This window comes from Coptis chinensis, chromosome 5 (assembly GCF_015680905.1).
Source record: "Coptis chinensis isolate HL-2020 chromosome 5, ASM1568090v1, whole genome shotgun sequence".
Taxonomy (NCBI): Eukaryota; Viridiplantae; Streptophyta; class Magnoliopsida; order Ranunculales; family Ranunculaceae; genus Coptis; species Coptis chinensis.
The window spans coordinates 86,291,682-86,309,369 of NC_141460.1; the positions used below are offsets into that span (position 1 = coordinate 86,291,682).

General features: G+C 35.7%; 2 protein-coding genes and 1 long non-coding RNA gene across 7 annotated transcripts; 1 reads left to right on the forward strand and 2 right to left on the reverse strand.

Moving 5' to 3' along the window:
* Positions 1-2,479: 2,479 nt before the first annotated feature.
* Positions 2,480-8,397, reverse strand: LOC147499645 (uncharacterized). Of its 4 annotated transcripts, none has more exons than XR_015195991.1 (5): positions 3,834-4,035; positions 3,631-3,762; positions 3,454-3,494; positions 2,724-3,357; positions 2,480-2,542 (listed from the first exon to the last, which is right to left on the reverse strand). It is a non-coding gene; the product is annotated as an uncharacterized LOC147499645 (long non-coding RNA). The 4 variants fall into 4 exon arrangements; XR_015195993.1 differs by adding an exon at positions 7,879-8,397 and having other exon boundaries at positions 2,486-3,348; positions 3,834-3,915; XR_015195990.1 differs by having other exon boundaries at positions 2,486-3,357.
* A 523-nt stretch (positions 8,398-8,920) lies between these two features.
* Positions 8,921-13,420, forward strand: GEX1 (gamete expressed protein 1). Of its 2 annotated transcripts, none has more exons than XM_086561444.1 (7): positions 8,921-9,060; positions 9,780-10,314; positions 10,430-11,017; positions 11,112-11,238; positions 11,318-11,504; positions 11,588-11,741; positions 11,856-13,420. In XM_086561444.1, the coding sequence occupies exons 2-7, from the start codon at positions 9,833-9,835 to the stop codon at positions 12,103-12,105; spliced, it is 1,788 nt and encodes a 595-aa protein (XP_086417570.1). In that variant the 5' UTR covers positions 8,921-9,060; positions 9,780-9,832; the 3' UTR covers positions 12,106-13,420. The 2 variants fall into 2 exon arrangements, with proteins under 2 accessions (XP_086417570.1, XP_086417571.1); XM_086561445.1 differs by lacking the exon at positions 8,921-9,060 and adding an exon at positions 9,076-9,197.
* On the reverse strand, positions 12,574-16,596 carry MSS1 (Major facilitator superfamily protein). Its single transcript, XM_086561446.1, has 5 exons — positions 16,393-16,596; positions 15,752-16,074; positions 14,167-14,291; positions 13,515-13,806; positions 12,574-13,417 (listed from the first exon to the last, which is right to left on the reverse strand). Exons 1-5 carry the CDS (start codon positions 16,526-16,528, stop codon positions 12,719-12,721), a joined length of 1,575 nt encoding a protein of 524 aa, XP_086417572.1. The 5' UTR covers positions 16,529-16,596; the 3' UTR covers positions 12,574-12,718.
* Between the last annotated feature and the right edge of the window lie 1,092 nt (positions 16,597-17,688).

The following is a 17,688-nucleotide window of genomic DNA, read 5'->3' on the forward strand; positions in this document are numbered from 1 at the left end:
TCTGGTTGTCAGATAAGAGATAACAGCATCTGCACTAGAGTCTAAGACACACAGCCGCAACTACAAAAGCTAATCCTGAATATGCCATCATCTGGAATCCAATACTTCATAGAGTTGCCAATGTATAAAAATCCAAACTACTGCAATAGATCAACAAAATCAAGGGTAGAGCTAGTGGCTGTGACCAAAGTTTGAAAGATCTGGAAGAAACCCGGGCATTTAACAAAGCCAGCACGACCTGAGCATAACTTGCCAGGATTAAAACAAATACAATTACCGATCACCAAAAAAAGAGATGAAAGGAGAGAGTCAACAATCCAAATGCACAGATCAAACGAAAACCAACTGGAATGATTTTTATTTACCAAAGGATCTAAAGGTAATATGCTTATACGGAGGACAGGAATGAGGCTGAGGAGGAGGTGGGGGGAGTGGACTATGCTAAGTATTACAAACTTTTGGTAATCTAATATCATGAAAGTGGCATCTTGATAAATACTCAAAGTATCCTCTGCTTTAAAGCTCTATTGACTAAAAAGTGATCAATTGTTTCTGTCACTGAAAAGAGAAAGTGAATTCTAAAGGAAAAATATCTGCCCACATTCAGGTTATCCTCAATTTCAAATTCCACATAAAGGCACGCAATTATTATTGCGATATTCACTTACGCCTTTTTCTTTAGACACCCAATATGAGATTTGGCGGACCTTCTTTCCCAAAGCACGAACACATTTGGACTCCAATATTTAAGGAAAGCATCGACTGCAGCAGGAGTATCAAGAGGTGCAAACTGCCATTTAAACAAAATGATCATAAAAAGTAAAAACAGAAAAAGTCAAGAAAGATTAGTTTTCGATTAAGTTAGCTATGAAGGCTTCCTGAAAATTCTGAAAGTATTGAATATAGAGAAGAAAAATTCAATCAATGAAACATCAAAATACCTAACCGAGGAATAGATATAAGACTTCCTAAGGACTACAGAGAAACTAGTTACACTTGCTGAGCACCAATAAACTACTAGTAGGCCTTAAATACTACTACCATATCTTTATACTACTGAGGAAGCTACAAACCACTAAAGCGGCTTTCCTCTTCAAATAAGAGATCCACTGTTAAATTCTGAGATTTCTTCATTCCTTGGAAAACAGGTATCTTGGTCTAGTTAAAGGCTTTGTAGTAGCGGTAACCTCTAATCAAGGGGTCCAATCAAAGAAAAATCTAGTTAAAGTGTTTTACCTGTTTCGGAGGACGGAGAGAAGAACACCTGTCGGACACCAAAGACCTACATCAAAATCTACCAATAGAAACTAAGCTTATTCCAAAAGAATAAGATATTGCTGATTAAAAATAGTACGTAATAAATAACAGAATTAGAAAAAATTATCCGAACAAACTGCACTTATCTCTCGTAGTACTGCATAAGGTTTCCCATATAAATCATTAACTCGTCAAGAAGATCCCAAACATCACCGCCTAAAACTACTTCTTTGTACATGGATTTTGTTTCACCAGCATCTCCAACAGGCTGTGTCTACAGCTTGATTTTTTTTATATATATAATTTACAGAGAGACAAAAGATTAATTCTATATTCTGAGATTAATTAATAGCTCGCCAAGGTGTTATGAATTTATGGCAAAGGCATGATAATTGCAAAGCATTTGATAAATTAAATCTACCATAGCAATGTCTATTTTTGTTACAAGAAGTCCCACAACCAGCAGAGGACATGAGTTCTAAGCTCCTTATTCATAACTGGAAGCTTGATAAAATGCCATGTGCAAAACCGTTCCCTAAGTCGATACATCAGATAAGAGATGACCATAACCAAGTTCAATACGATGAAGACTCTACGTATTTAAATTAAAGTTGTGTGATTCACTCTGCAAAAGGTAACGAAGTTTGGCATGTTAGGAGTTTGGTTTGGGGAAAACAAATGTGCTTGGAATTTTATTAACGGACCCAGCCACGACCACTTAAAATTTTATTTGTATCATACTTTCTTCACATTTTTAGGTGAGTAAATTTCATCCATGAAGGAAGCATAGAACACTGCATAAGGATGGCAGAATCGGGTTAAAACTCTTCCAAATAGATTATCTGAGGACCAAATAGCGTATGAAACATATTTTCAAAAAGTATATTAATACTAGCTAATAATAATCGCTAGTTGTTATAATAGCTTCTTATCCGAAAAGGATGAAAAATAAAATAGAATTTTACTTTGATTACAAATTGCATATGATTTGACAAAAAAAAAAAAAATTAGGAGTTGACATATAAAAGCATTTTCTGAATTATTTAACAGTAATATGCAAATAATTACCTTTCCACAGTCTACAAAATCAATTAGTTCTTAGTCCATAGTCTCTTTAAGGATGAAATTTGCAAGATTTTCTCTCTTTCTCTTTGAGTTGGCCGTTGAAGATGAAATGAAATCTATCCATCCGACCAGTCCTTTTTGTAGGGTATGGCCCTGATGATCTATTTGCTTCAGATTTCTGGTTGTAGCCATCAAAACAACTCCATCTTGCTTTTCAAACCTGTACAAAAATAACATTGCACTTGAGGGAAAGAACCAACAGATGAAGAAGGGTTAAATATCTACACATAACTAAGACTTAAAACAAAACATTCCAATGAAGCCACCACCACCACCGCCGCCAACAATAACCTGAAAGACAGCAGAAGGAGTGACAAGAGAAAAGGAAGAAGAAACACCACCAGATGAGTCAGCAGAAAGAGCAGCTTGAACAAGTTTCCTCTGCAACTCAAAAGTTGATGAAGTTGATGCTTCTAAATCTCCTGAATAGTGCTTTCCACTCCATACTTTCCCAGAACTCTTGCAGACAAAAGTGAACACTCCCATTCTTTCTTCTTCTTCTAAAAACAGAATTGTTATTATGACATGATGGTGAAATTCTCAAACCTCTTTTGTCTCAAATCTCAAGAGTTTACAAACAAATTTAGTGCAATAAGATAACTACTACTACACTTAAATTTCTGAACAGGCCAAGTTCATCAATAAAACAAGTGTTTCTTATCTAACATGCTTCTGCTGGCCAACAGAGCAGGGTTAGGGCATTGCCAAGACATCAGGTCTAGTAGCAATGACCAAGAACTGGGACAATGTCTTTCTTCACAATTGAGTGCTTCTTCACTTCTATAGCTGGTAGACTGATGATTCACTTTCTTCTGTCCCACTAACTCAATACAAGGCCTATTAGCTGGAACTGCCAACTTTGACAAACAACTGATCAACTTACGGTCATGAGACTGCAGCTAATATCCACTACTGATCACCCTGCAAAAACCTTCCCAACGGCATCTAATCTCACTACTGATCACCCTGCAAAAACTAATACAACACAGTTAACGCCTTCTGAGTTTACATTCGTTTAGTAAATATGGTCGATTGGTGGGAAAATATATCCTATAAGATAAATGTAATTACCTGAGAAGGTGGAGGAGTTGTTGGAACCTTAGAAGAAGAAGCTGTTTGAAAAGAATTCAAGCAATAAATTCAATAATTAAATACTAAGATTTTGAAAATACTAATATTAAATAAGTATATACATAGTTCAGGATATTGTAACCTTCCAAATATAACTACTCAATATGTAGTACATACCTTGTGATTGAGGTTTAAGCCATGTACACGTAGTCTTCGTATGCCCTGTTTCACTGCAATTTCCACACTTGCTGATTCGAGATCTTCCTTTCCTTTTATCAGAATTCTCCGTAGCAACAAAACCACACGCACCTATATTAGAACAAAAATTGAGAATTATATTGAGCTTTGGAAACCAAAATTGAGCAAATGGCAGTACCTACCACTCGTAGAATGTATCTCCTCTTCTTTGCTCAAATCGGCTGATCGAGCACATTTTCTCACACGTTTTGGTTTGTACTTGGCCTTATTACACACACATAGCATTGTAGTTATTAAAAAAAATAGAAGTACTAGCAACGCAACATGTTTAAAAATTATAGTTCTTCAATAATATAGATACTTGTATTGGAAAAACTAAAACTGTGAACATAACTAGTTACCCCAATTTTCGATGTAATTTCGGGCGTGGGTTTTGTATGCCCAACAACACCACATTCGCCACAACTTTTCTTCCTTGTCTCATTGTGTCAAGTCTTTTTTGGTCGACCCTTAGGTGCTTACGGGGTGGATCACGATCGATTCTAAGTGGACCGCGATCTCGGTGAGTATCGATGGCTCCTCAACGGGAACTTGAGGATTTTCTTCAGCAGTTGATGGGATCTCTTTTGACATAAGATAAGAATGTAGGAAATCTTTGAACTCTTCACTAGGTTCTTTAGTTTTGGAGGCCTACAAACAAATATTCTTGCAAATCCCCATAAGCTCACTATAACAAATAGCGAAGTTGCTTCATTATGAACATTAATTGAAGTAACAGTAGGAATGACCGTTTTCACATGTCGCGTCCACCTCAATAAAATGCAACTAGAGGGTATTTCAGCGACGTCTTTATTTTTTAAGACGGAAATGATGTGTCGGCATGGAAAACCAAATGACTCAAATAGACCACAAGAACACTTCGTTTTTTTATCAACAACATTGTATTCCACAATAGACTTGCAGTGCTTATACAAATGACGATGCAAAGTGTAGTAACGAATATTGTCACCTTGATGATCCTTCATTGAATCAACAATGTACAATGCCTCTTGCTGCAATTGCATCTTAAACACATTAAAAGCCGCGTGTATAGATGGATGGTTGGCACGATTTTCATACTTTCGGTCGGGTGGGTCACAATTACCGGCTTGGTTGTCGAGTAATAACTTCTTCTTCGTGCTCCGCGATTGTCGGATCTTCTCAACCGCTAGCTCCATTTTTCCATAGAGCTCAACCATTTTTAAACCGGACTTTACATGAAGCCGTATAACGTGAGTTCATGCTTTCACAACGTTGGTTGGTTCTACAACCACCAAAGAATCGCCTTTGAAGATATGCCTCGCCCCACCTCATCCTCTTTTTTGTATATCTTCTTCACCCACTCATGGTCATGGACACGGTGTGCTTCTAACAAATGTTCCCACATTTGTTCAAACTCTTTTCGAACATTTCATAAACATGAGTGAACAAAAGTCCCTTTGAAACCCGTGAGAACATTGTCAATACAATTTTTTAGAAGCGTGCCAAACACATGCGATGTCTAGCACTAGGTAAGGTAGCTTTAATAGCCTTGCGAATTGCATGATCACCATCTGTTATGACCGACTTAGGTGCCTTACCGCCCTATCGCCGTAAGAAAACGCTCTAACGCCCAAATGTAAAAGCTGCTCGACTCACTAGTCATAAACCGCAAAACCAAATACAATAGTTTGTCTATGATTGTTCACTCAAAGAAATACGACAATTGGCATTTTGTATTGATTTGTCGGTATGTTGAATCAAACAATAACACATCACCAAAACAGTAATCTGACGTAGAGGCGTCGAATCGCCTGAACAATTTGACCAATTGGCTAAGTTCATTCAAATTTCATATGAGTAGTAAAATTCTGGATCAATCTTCGACTTGTTTTTCATGCAGGAAACAAGTGTGCTAGCATCTCCATTCATATAATAAATTTTTCTCATCCCGGTCATATAATTATACAAATCCTTTCTTATGTAACCAACTGTACAAAAAAGCAAAACTTTATAAACAAGGAAATCCATCACTTGACATTGTCTAATGCCCACATCAATTAGACTCTTTGCCAAAGTCGATCTTCACGCCCATCTTTCTATGTGAGCGACCAAATATCGAACTAGGATAAGACACAAGTGGATGAGTGTGTTCAAAGAACAAACTTATTAACAACCCACATATTGCATTTAATATCAAAAATCACTTCAAAAAATCGCAAGACATTTGCATCTAGACAACTCACGTTGTTTCCTTTTGTGTTCCATATTCAAATATTTCACCCTCTCTCTCACCTTGGCACGAGCACACACAAAATTTCTTTTAACCGGGATATCTTTATGAAATCGGTAAACACCCTTGCGTACACTAAACCCAACAACCTTGGCATACTTCGTTGTAGAACTCAAATGCCTCGTTCTTTGGTTTTAAAACGCATTGAAAACATGATTGCATTTTCATCTAGATCTTCCCCTCCCAACTTACCACTGAATATATCGAAATCATTCTCATTAGTTTGTTCACTTCTTGCATCTGCTTCATTTGACTGTCCTTCAAAATCTTCAATTTCACTAACACTATGGTCATCTGATTCATCTCCGTCTTCCAAACTCACATTGGTTGAACCTTCCACAATATTTATTTCGGTGTCTGAAGAATCACTTTCCTCATACGGACATGCGTCATTACACATATTTGTAGCCAAATCTCTGTCTTCATTAGAGATATCCACCATCACTTGATCACTATAATATGGTAATAATATAAATATGCATTCATTACTTCTTGCACTATAAGTGAAAAATAAAATAAACAACAAATAAAGAGTATACATTGAAGCAACATTAATTTGAAGTTAAAATTTCATTTTAAAAAAAAAAAAATAAAACAGACAATAGCATTTTAGGTTCACAAATAAATAATTAAAAGATTCACCTTTGTGTCATGAAGGGACAAAAGGTGAAGGTGAGTAATGCGTAACGATAATTTAAGCAACAGAAACAAGTAAAAAGAAACTAGCAGTAAAATTAAACTCTCCTTATTATGTGACATAAGAAGATAAGCAAGTTCAATATGTGATTAAACTCCCCCTATGGAGCTCAATATTTACATGTCTTGAATCCTAGAATTGAAAATATGATCAATTTCAATTTTCAAGGAGTAGAATACCTTCATAATTGGCAATCCGGCCAGGCCAAGAATCTACTTATAATTTATAAACTATCACTACTTCTCTCGTTATTACGTTGTATAGTACTATAGTTCTTTCAAGATGTCATTCCAGAACTATAAAAGAGATAATACTATTCCAACATCATTTTTTTTTTTACATTTATGCTAGAAAAAGTGACAATTTAGTTTCTCTGGTCTCAAGGATTGTTTATGCTCTTGCATGTGTCATGTGTGCCACTAAAATTATAGGATCGACTAACAATGCGGTGATATTATCGGGATGAAAGTAAATCGGTTTAATTGGTACACTTTGTTTAACCGGGTCCACCCTCCCCTCCTGGTATGCCTATGCCGAATCACATTTCTAACTAATAATTCTTTTTTTCAGCCGCTTGCTCATTTATTTCCTCGCATTTTTTGGCCATGAAGCATCGGGGTTCAGTATCTCTCAACTCTTTTCACTTGATCACATTATTCTTGTACACACTTTAGCACAATCACATAAATATTCTAGATTATAATCGGTACCTCTTGTAACTCAATTTTGCAATCCCGCCATTTGTCTCTGCACATCTCAAGAGTTTACAAACAAATTTAGTGCAATAAGATAACTACTACTACACTTAAATTTTTGAACAGGCCAAGTTCATCAATAAAACAAGTGTTTCTTATCTAACATGCTTTTGCTGGCCAACAGAACAGGGTTAGGGCATTGCCAAGACATCAGGTCTAGTAGCGATCACTGCTGTTAGCATTAGTAGATAGTACTATCGCCTAGCACATTTAATTGCGGATTCTGATGGCATTAGTGCATTTATATAGAGGAAGCCATGATATATGTGTGAAAGTCATAAACAAACAAGAAAAGCAAACCATTGAACCAAAATATACATGTAAAAAATTTGTGTTTGCCATTGAAGACCAAGCACCACCATATGTTAATAACAAATATTTTGAAACTAGATATTAATTCACTAATCAATCCATAGAAAAATTTCTTAAACTAAGCCTAAATTACTAAATACTCATATCCAAACCTGAAGGAGTACTGAAGGAGTATTTGAGAGATGCCCAATCCAGAGTTTGAAATGCAGAGGATTTCTCTTAAAAGATAGTGAAAAAGGGAAACAATGGAGATGAACTCAGTTTAGTGGAGATGAACCCGAAAAGAGTATGAGAGTTTGGCGCCAACTGTTTTTCTTTTTTATTCGAACCAGCCCGAAGTAAATAGCGATGTATTTATTTGACTTTCCAATTTCCACGATGGCAGTTTATCCGGTTAACAAGTCTGTACTGGATTATGGATTTCTCAACAAAAATCAGACATGGGCTGAGATTAGTGCATATTGGAATGCCTGGAAGCAAACCTCTTAATAATTTTTTTTTATTTTGGCAGAAGCCTTTTTCAGATTTAGTAAGTTTTTTCGAACAATTATTATTTCTCGAAAATATTGCCGTCCAAATACGAGAATTGCTAGCGTCGTGCCAGACCATTTTTCCCCACTAAGTGACAAACTAAATTGACCATATACCTATTCTTTATGTTTTTCTTATCATGCCAAAATTACCCCTGTAAAATTGGTTTTTTTTTTTTTTTACTCAAGATCCGAACATTTTTTTTCAACCCATTTTTTTCAACTTGAAAAAAGCAACCTCTTTTCAAGGAAATCATGGTATATTTTAGATTGGCTTCTTACATTAGATACCTCCCAAAAACTCAATTCAATGAATAATTGGTATTAACCTATAATTTGAATTGATGACTTTCTCCATCAATTTTGGTTTTCAAATAGCCTATGGATTTGTAATTTTCAAAGAGAAAATGGTGGTGTGGGCTTGTTCTTACACTTTGAACGTACAAAATGAAAATTTGAAGAAGAATAATTTGCCAAGAACTTAATGACTTGATAAAAATTTCTAAATTTTAAATCTTTTGAATTTGGCATTTTAAAAAATAAAGAGTTTTTTTTTTTCTGTCTTCACCTGGGTGAGAATGGTCCTACCCTTTAAAGGGCAGGACGTTAGCAATTCTCTCCAAATACATTTTCTTACATAGAAAGTTTTGAAACGGACACGCGCCTCTTCAATCCAACCGTCCATTTTCCATCGCACATTTTTATTTCCTTGTTTATAACTTTCCATGTTTCGTTCTCTATTTTTTTGAGAGTCCAAAGAGTGTACTCCAAGCCACTTTCCTGCCAACATCACTCAGATTACAGGTACTTTCCTTGATCCTTGTCTTTCGGGTTAAGTTTGTGAATAGTGTTCTTGCACTACCTATATATATACACCATACTGGCATAACTTTCTTTTCTATTTCCTTTGTGCCTCGTCTTTCTATTGCTTTCATATACAGGTTAACTTCTCAGTTTGGCTTGATGAATCATGAATATGAATATGAATATAGTTTGGTTCATCACACGTCAAAAAACAGCCTTGTCCAGTCTAAGCGTCTACACCAACACCAATAGGAAGAAAAAACATAATGGAGTTATGTTTGCCTAGATATGCATTAGGATAAGTTCATAAGACAAACGAGATAATTTTACTTCCATATTACTGTTGTCTGAATTTCTAGTTTGATAAGAGATTTTCAGGATTAGGATTCCATTTTTTGGAGTTGAACATGTTGAATTGTAGTATATATAAAATCATATGAAAACTGTAGTACTGGGACGTAGTTGTTAAAATATTTTAGTCCGTGGATTTTGATACTCACAGTTTTAGTGTTTAGGGTGTGTAGATATATCAAATTTTTATCATGTTAAATTTGTTCATCTATACTGACGAATATGAAAGTCACGAATGTGGCACCCCCACTATCACAAGAGCACTCTACATAGAATTTGGAGATGTTCACACTTTTTAATTTTTTCGCTCGAAGTAATAGTGATTATTACAAAAATATTATTAATCAAATTGTAATGGTTTTGTGCAGGTTTTCAATTTCAGAGGAATTACTTAAATTAACATAGGTCATAGGAAAGCAAAATGCATCATCTCTCCCAACTTGTCTATACATTTGTTGTAGTCTCTCTTTTACAACAAAATGTGGCCTACTCATGGGGATGGTTTTCTTCTTCAAGTCCTACAGGCGGAAATCCGTCATATAGACCAGAAATTTCTGGCGGAGATGTTGCTGAGTTCTCCTTGGAAACTGTTAGTAGTTTGAAGGGAACAAAGTATCTTGAGAAAGCTAAACAAAGAACAGCTACTCCGAATTCATGTTGGCGAAAAGCTTATGGAAACCTCTTCTCTGGATGCTCTGATATACTTATCGACAAAGAAAAACAAGCTAGATTTTCATGGGATCTTGGTGATTGTTATCAAAGGGATTCAGGAAGAACTCCTTTTCCTTACTGTGATACAAATGACGGTCCAATGAGCAACTGTGTTCCGAAACTTGACGTAGAACAACACAAAGTTTACCTGGATTTCTACATGGAGACTAACTCCATGTGCCATCAATTACAGTTAATTCAACCTCCTCTTTTATGCATTAAGATTAGATATGCATTTATACTTGTTGATTTATTTGCTCTTTTATTCCTAACACTATTGCATTTGATCTTGATTTTTCTATTACAGGGCTGACGCATTCAAGCATGAAACAGAGAGACTTGTGAATGATTTAAAGACGTCTGCCCAGTTCACAGAGGTCAAGTTAGAGCACATTGGAGAAAAATCTGACAAACTATTAGAGAACTCGGATAAAATTCACTACTCAATAAGTTCCCTTGACTCCAGAATAGACCAAGTAGCTCAGGCGTCAAAGGAGGTTGAAGACCAAATCGACGTGGTATTGAATTATTCGAAGGTCATTTTTGAACAGTCCAAGGAAATTGCGACTTCTCAAGCAGAACTTCAAGGAGGACAATTGGACATGAGACAGAAGTTAGAGGCAGGGATGACCATGCTTCAAGAATCCTACCAAAACTTAGGCGAAGACATAGAGAAACTTAGAAAGGAAGCTATTCAAATTGAGAGGGAGATAAATGAAGTCAGCAATGCAATGTCTTTGAAGATGCAAAATCTTCAAGACAAGGCTGATGATATTGGGAATGTTGCAGGTTTGTCCTTGGATAAACAAAAACAACTCCTGGATGGACAGTCCACAGCTCTTGAAGGCCTTGATTCCCTTACTAAATTTCAATCACTAGCACTTGAAGAAAGCAGGTAAAAAAAGAAGTTCAGTCCATTTTGCTAACTTTTAGAAGAAATATGCTTGTTGAATTTTTGTCTTGATTAGCAACATTTTGTGAATATACAGAAATAGTTTGCAAAAATTAGCCGAATTTGGACAAAAGCAACAAGAGGAACTCCTGCGGCGACAAGAACAACTTCAACGTGCTCATGATAATCTTGCTGAAAACTCTAGAACTATCTTGGAAGCTCAGGTTTGTAAATTCAAGCTATGACTGTTTTGAAGAAATCTCTTGTTTCTTTGTTGTAACAGTTATTCTGTTTTGCTGACAGGAAGCATTTGAAGCAAAGCAGGCAAATATGTTTATGGCTCTCGATAAGCTCTTCACATTGCATAACTCCATCCTGCGTGAATCACGGACACTTAAATCATTTTGCTTTTACTTTTTCACCATTATAATCCTCTACATGCTAACAAGTACAAAGCAAACTTACTGTGTGAGAGCGCGACTATATCTAGGTATGTTTGTTCGTATTTGTTCAAATCATGTTTCAAATACTGATTAGTGAAAGTATTAATTTGGCATTACTTTTGGTTTGCAGGGCTATGTGGCACATTCTTAGCTGAATTTGCAATTCTTCGACTATGTGACGATCTTGATCAACAGACTTTGATAGCGTCTAAAGTATTGTTGGCTAGGGTGTCCTTTCTAGCCCTTGCTTCTTTTCAGATTCTGTTCTCCATTTTCACTTACAGGTTAGTTCCTTACGAGCATTTAATGAAAAACAAAACTGCTGTATACAGCATCTTTGTTGCAAACTATGCTTCAAATTTCATATTATATATGAAAAGATCTTGGTTGTTTTGCAGGGATTATGAAGTGTTAAACCACAGGATGCTACAAGCTCTTATGGAGAAAGTCAACATAATTGAAAAGCAGAAGTTGTATGAAGAAGACACGGAGAGTGATATAAGTTTGTCTTCATGGATCGACACAGAGTTACCCGAAGACGAAGATAATGATCCTGATTATCTAATAAAAGAAGAAATTGCAGAAAACTCAACATCAACTACTTCAAGTATGAGAAAATATAATCTCCGCCCTCGCTTTCAAAGATGAATATTTGTATCTGTATTTATTTTCTAAACATATTTTTTCAATTCATTTTAGCGGTGTATACATGTTATAGTTGCTAATGAAAACAATGATAGTGCTAACGAAAACTGCTGCTCACCTTGTTGCTTTGAAGTTCTGAGATACTTCAGATAACAACAGTATAACAGTAAGTATAATTTTGTAAGGAGTGGATAGCTAATGGAGGGAAAGGAGTTTATACTTCGAGGTTGTATTGTAAGGTCTGAAAGGTACTAGATAGAGGATATTCATATATCTACAGGCGAACTTGCCTTTGTATGAGCATCTATAAAAACAGAATATTTTATAGCAATTTGGACATAGGTACCCCATGTAGTGAGGCAACTTCTGTTTGTTTAAGCTAACTGCGGACTATTAAATATCACAGCAAGAGAAAGGTGTATCCTGTATAAGATAATAAAACAGTAGAAATCGTCTGCCTCAAAACCTTAATTTGCACAGAAGCCAAAAAAAATTGTATTAAAGATACTACTGGCAGAAAGATCAATTGTTTGCTTGATCATAAAAATTAATCCAGCAAGAGAGTTTGTTTGTATTTTCAGTCACTATGGGCACTGGTTTGTTAGTTGAACACACTTTACAACTGTGAAGTAGGATCAAAACCATTGCTCTTCCCCTTTACTCCAATGCCGTTAATATTGTCGTCGTCATCATCCATGAACCTCTTCCATAACCAGTGTTGCTTCCATACGCGCTCAGTCATCTCCTCAATTGGGATGTTCTTTGTTTCCGGGACCAAAAAGAGTACAAAGATAGACATAATGAGCACCCAGCCGGAAAAGAATGCAAAGATACCATATTTGAAATGGCAGAGCATTGAGAGGAAGGCTTGTGCAATCACAAAGGTGAAAAGCAAATTGACACACACTGTTACACTTTGTCCAGCAGACCTTGTCTCCAGTGGGAATGTCTCGCTTGGGATTAGCCATCCCAATGGTCCCCATGACCATGCAAAGGCTGATACAAATGTGCAGACCATAATCACGACAAGGATTGCATATCCCTGGCTCAAGTCTGGTGAGTGATCTTTTAGTTTGACACCCAGTAGAATTGCAATTACTACTTGAGAGAAAAACATCTGAACACCTGCTTCCAGTAAGAGCACACGACGGCCAAGCTTGTCAACAGAATAGATGGAGACAATTGTTGACAACACATTCACAGCCCCTGTGATAACAGATGAATAGAGCGCTGCATCACTTCCAAATCCGAGAGTGTTGAATAGCACTGGTGCATAGAACATGATTGCATTGATGCCAGTGAGTTGCTGAAAGATCTGTTCCACCAACACCATCAAAAGAAAATTTAGTAAGAATTAACCATACTGTAAAATGCACCGCCAGTTAATCAAATGTAGCAATTGTAGTACTCACCTGCAGGAAGATTGCAATAGTCAGTTGTGGCCTATTCTTCCTCTTGATCAGGTTTCTGAATGGATGCTTGACTTCCTTAGCCACACGGCTCGCCTCAACAAGCTCCAAATATTCTGGCTCAATATTGTTAGTACCACGTATTTTCCTCAACACAGCTTTACCTTCCTCCAAACGACCTCGCTCAATGAGACTGTTAGGTGTGTCTACCACCAAAAGGGCCCCTACAGTTAGAAGTAGAGCAGGGATACCAGCGAGCCCCAGTGAAAGCCTCCAACCCCATCCTCCTTTAATCCTGCAATTGTCAGGCATACAGATATAACAACTATCAAAAGACAAAATCTCGGACAAACCCAGTGACAATCTGACACACCAAAAGACATAATAAAGTCCCAGTCACACCTTTCAGACTTGGACACAACCAAACCATCAAATAATCCAGACCATCTTATTAAGAAAACTACCAACAAGAGATCCAGGACAAGTTTTTAAGATAAGAGCAGTATGGGGCCATCGAATTAAGAAATATACCTACCCAACATGATTAAATGACACACAATAAATGAGTGGAGCAAACTATTAGAAAGTATAAAAGCAAATGATAATTCGAAGTTTTTTTACGATGGACAGGGTTGGAGTCACTGATTTGGCTTACTTTGCAGTTCCGTAATTGATAAGGTTGGCAAACAGAATTCCGATGGTAATATTCAGCTGAAACAATATGTTGAGTCCTCCACGTATTCTGGTTGGGGCAATCTCTGATAGAAACACTGGAACGGCCTGTTATTTTTCATCATAGATAGCCAATTAAGAAAGCAGAAAGTAATAAAATTGAAAATTCCTATATAAATGTCATATGTTAGAACATATATGAAGTTGCTACTGATGCCTCTAACCATATAGATCACATTAGTATTAAGATAAGAACAGAAGTGTTAAATAAGCAAACAATATGCTGGAAATAGTGAATGTTTAAGTACCCAAGTACCATTGGTCCACAGTTAATCTTTGATATCTACACCATATAGAGTCAGGTATAATTGTACAGTTTTATATGAACATGCATATTACATGAAGAACAGGCAAACAGCCAAAAGTTGTGATCCTTAAAAAATGGAGAAGGTTTTCTGCTTCCTCATAATTTATTCAATCAATTTGCATCAAACTTGACGCATAGGCAAATGCTGGATTCCGATGGCTGCTAGTCCTAATCCGCTTGAAACAGTTGTGATTTAAGTTTTAAGATCACTTTCTATTTTAAGTATTGGAATCATACATCCCACTATATAAAGAGGGGGAAATACGCATGGAGAAAACAGGTATACAATCCAAATTAGAGTCAGAAAGCTGAAACTTAAGTACCAGCATCTCTATGTCATATTAGAGAAAGTTATAAAAGTTTGATAATGTAAATAAAGTTACAAAAGAAAAAACAATCGCCTTCTTTGTTATAAAAGTTTGATAATGTAAAATAGTAGGAAATTACAAGAATACACCTGGTTATCTTTAATTCCGTTGTCGCACTTTTTTTAAACATAGGGTAATGGGGGACAGGATACTTCTTTAACACCACCTGGGCACGTTAGTTTGATTCTATAGTGAAACTTCCACTACTGGAAAAGGGAGAAAAGAATCCTCCAAAATAAACAAAAAGCTAAAACCTTCTTTCACGTTTACAAGTTTGACAGAAGACATAAAAAGAGTGGTAAAACTAGCTAGAAAAGGTTCACAGAAACAACAAAGAAATATCAACCAAGACTAGCTTTCGAAAAGCAAATCCATAGTACCAAAACGGATAAGACAATTTTGAATAGCCATAGGAAAAAGATGAATTCACACATTAGGCATTTGTAGGATAAGTAATGTGGACCAAGTCCAAGGTAAAAGGTCTTACTCAGTTATTTTAATAATGGGAGCCCACTCCTAATTTTCTCCTCATGTGATGTTGATTCTGTGGCTCACCACAGACCTTTTAACATAAATTATAACACTGAACACAGATATCTCTCGTAGTGGTCCCCTTTAATCATAAAAAGAATAATTCCACAAACATTGAAATTGATACGACCCACTTCTATGTCAGATGTGGTACTTCATTTAACACCTCTGATGAGCATATTATCATTAAAAATTTACAACTACCTTGACTTGTACTTAAAGGTACTTAACTATAACCTGTCTGATTAGAAAACATTTTGTATGTCTATTAGTAGTAATAATTTTTTTTTAAAAGTTTTTACCTGATTAGCAAAACCAACACCACAGCCAAGTAAGATCCTTCCAGCAATAAGCATAGCAAGGTCTTGAGCAGCAGCATTAAATATAACTCCAGCTATGAATAAAAGGCCAGCAATAAGCATAGTCAATCTCCTACCAAGCTTTCTGGTTGTATATGATGCAAAAAAAGTTGCAACCAACCCAGCAAGGTAGAGTGAAGATGTGAATAACTGCAGTCCTTGGTTATCATATTTGCAGTAATTGCTATTGAGTCCTGGTTCATTCTTTTTCTTGTATACAACTGGGAAGAATTTTTTTAAGAAATCATCCATCGACGTCACTCCCCCTTTATCAACACAACAACAACAACAACAACAACACATCAGCAGGGTCAATATGGTAATTGTCCGAACATGGAAAATAAAGACAAAGGGTAATATCGTCTTTTTAGAATAATTCTACCCCAATGTTTCGGGATTTCAGACTGCATGATCTCTTTATTTTATTCCAACACACCCACAATAATAAATAAATAAATAAAAAACATTTCGCGCCTAAACAATGTGTTTTCAATCTAAACAACAACTTAAACATGTGAATCAAACTTCATAACAACATGAAGAAATCAAGTTTGAACTTATAAAAAGGAGGAAAGAGAGCTGACCAGAAACACCAACATCATAACCGAACATTAAACCACCAGTAGCAGCCATTATACAAGAAATAATAACAATCGGTGTTATCTTCGCTTCAAACTCAGTTCCTCCTCCATGATTTGAAGAAAATCCACCACCCGCCATTACTTCACTTCAAGAATCTCTCTCTCTCTCCCTCTCTCAGAGAATGAAGAATGAGGAAATGAAAAACAAGTGTGTTGGGATTGCAGCTTTATATAGAAGTGGAAAGAGTGTATTCACTGGGGTCCACTGTCTGCCACGTGTACTTTTGTTACTTTTTTGTTAGTTAAAAAATAAATCCTGACGTCTAGAAAGTCAATAAACGCCTTCTATACGTTTACTGTTCAAAACTTTACTAAAACATGGTTGTTTTCTAGCCCAAGTTAGTAGCAAATAGGTCGGCCCATGTGATTGTATAAAATAGGAACAAGTTTAATGGACTTTCGGGTCTTACTTTGCGTAAATTCCAGTAAACACTTTGACTTGGACATTTATATATTTTTTTAAATAAGAAAAGAAAATGTGAACAACTTTGCCATCGTTTTCGTTTTGGTTTTGGTTATGGTAAAAAGGTTAATTTGTCTAAACCCTCTATATTTGTCACCAATTTATAATAAATAGAAAATTAGTTAAGGGACCGTCCAAAACAAGAGGCATAATATTTTTAGTTTTTACATTCAAATTTGATCAAAACTAGAATTGGACACATAACAATCCACTTTTGAAAGTAATGGACAAAAATACCTTTTTTATCTATTTGCAACTACTGAAAAATAATGAGATTCTCTATTCTATAATCTCTTAAAATTTTATAAATATTAAAATGCACTTGATTTAATACATTTTAACCCAATAATTAAGTTATTTGAACTCAACATTCAAAAATAAATAGTTGAGAATTCACTTATAATAACATACTTTACATTTTAAAATGCATATGGTGTAAAACCTTAAAAATTGCTACGCCTCCCATATTGTATAGGCATTTGACACTAGACCCTAAACATAAACCCTACACGTTTGGACACTAAACCCAAAATTCTTATAAACTAAACATTAAGCCTAAACTCTAAACCCTTACAAAATATGCCCTAAGCCTAAACCCTAAATTTTAAGACATTAACCCCTAACCCCATGTAAAGTAGGCCCTAAAGTCTAAAATATAAAACTAAACCAACTTTTCTAGAACACATAATGGGATACAAAACAAAAAAAACTATTTTAAAACCATAATTAAAATTGCTTCTTTAGCAAGTTTATAATATGGGTATATGTAAAAAAAT

Coding starts and splice junctions, on each gene's coding strand:
- MSS1 (XM_086561446.1), bottom strand. CDS start 16,528: ATGGCGGGTGGTGGATTTTCTTCAAATCATGGAGGAGGAACTGAGTTT. Junction 16,075..16,392: donor TTATGATGTTGGTGTTTCTG/GTCAGCTCTCTT, acceptor GTGTTGATAAAG/GGGGAGTGACGTCGATGGAT. Junction 13,418..13,514: donor CTATTGCAATCTTCCTGCAG/GTGAGTACTACA, acceptor TTGGTGGAACAG/ATCTTTCAGCAACTCACTGG.
- GEX1 (XM_086561444.1), top strand. CDS start 9,833: ATGCATCATCTCTCCCAACTTGTCTATACATTTGTTGTAGTCTCTCTT. Junction 11,505..11,587: donor GAGAGCGCGACTATATCTAG/GTATGTTTGTTC, acceptor TTTGGTTTGCAG/GGCTATGTGGCACATTCTTA. Junction 11,742..11,855: donor TTCTCCATTTTCACTTACAG/GTTAGTTCCTTA, acceptor GTTGTTTTGCAG/GGATTATGAAGTGTTAAACC.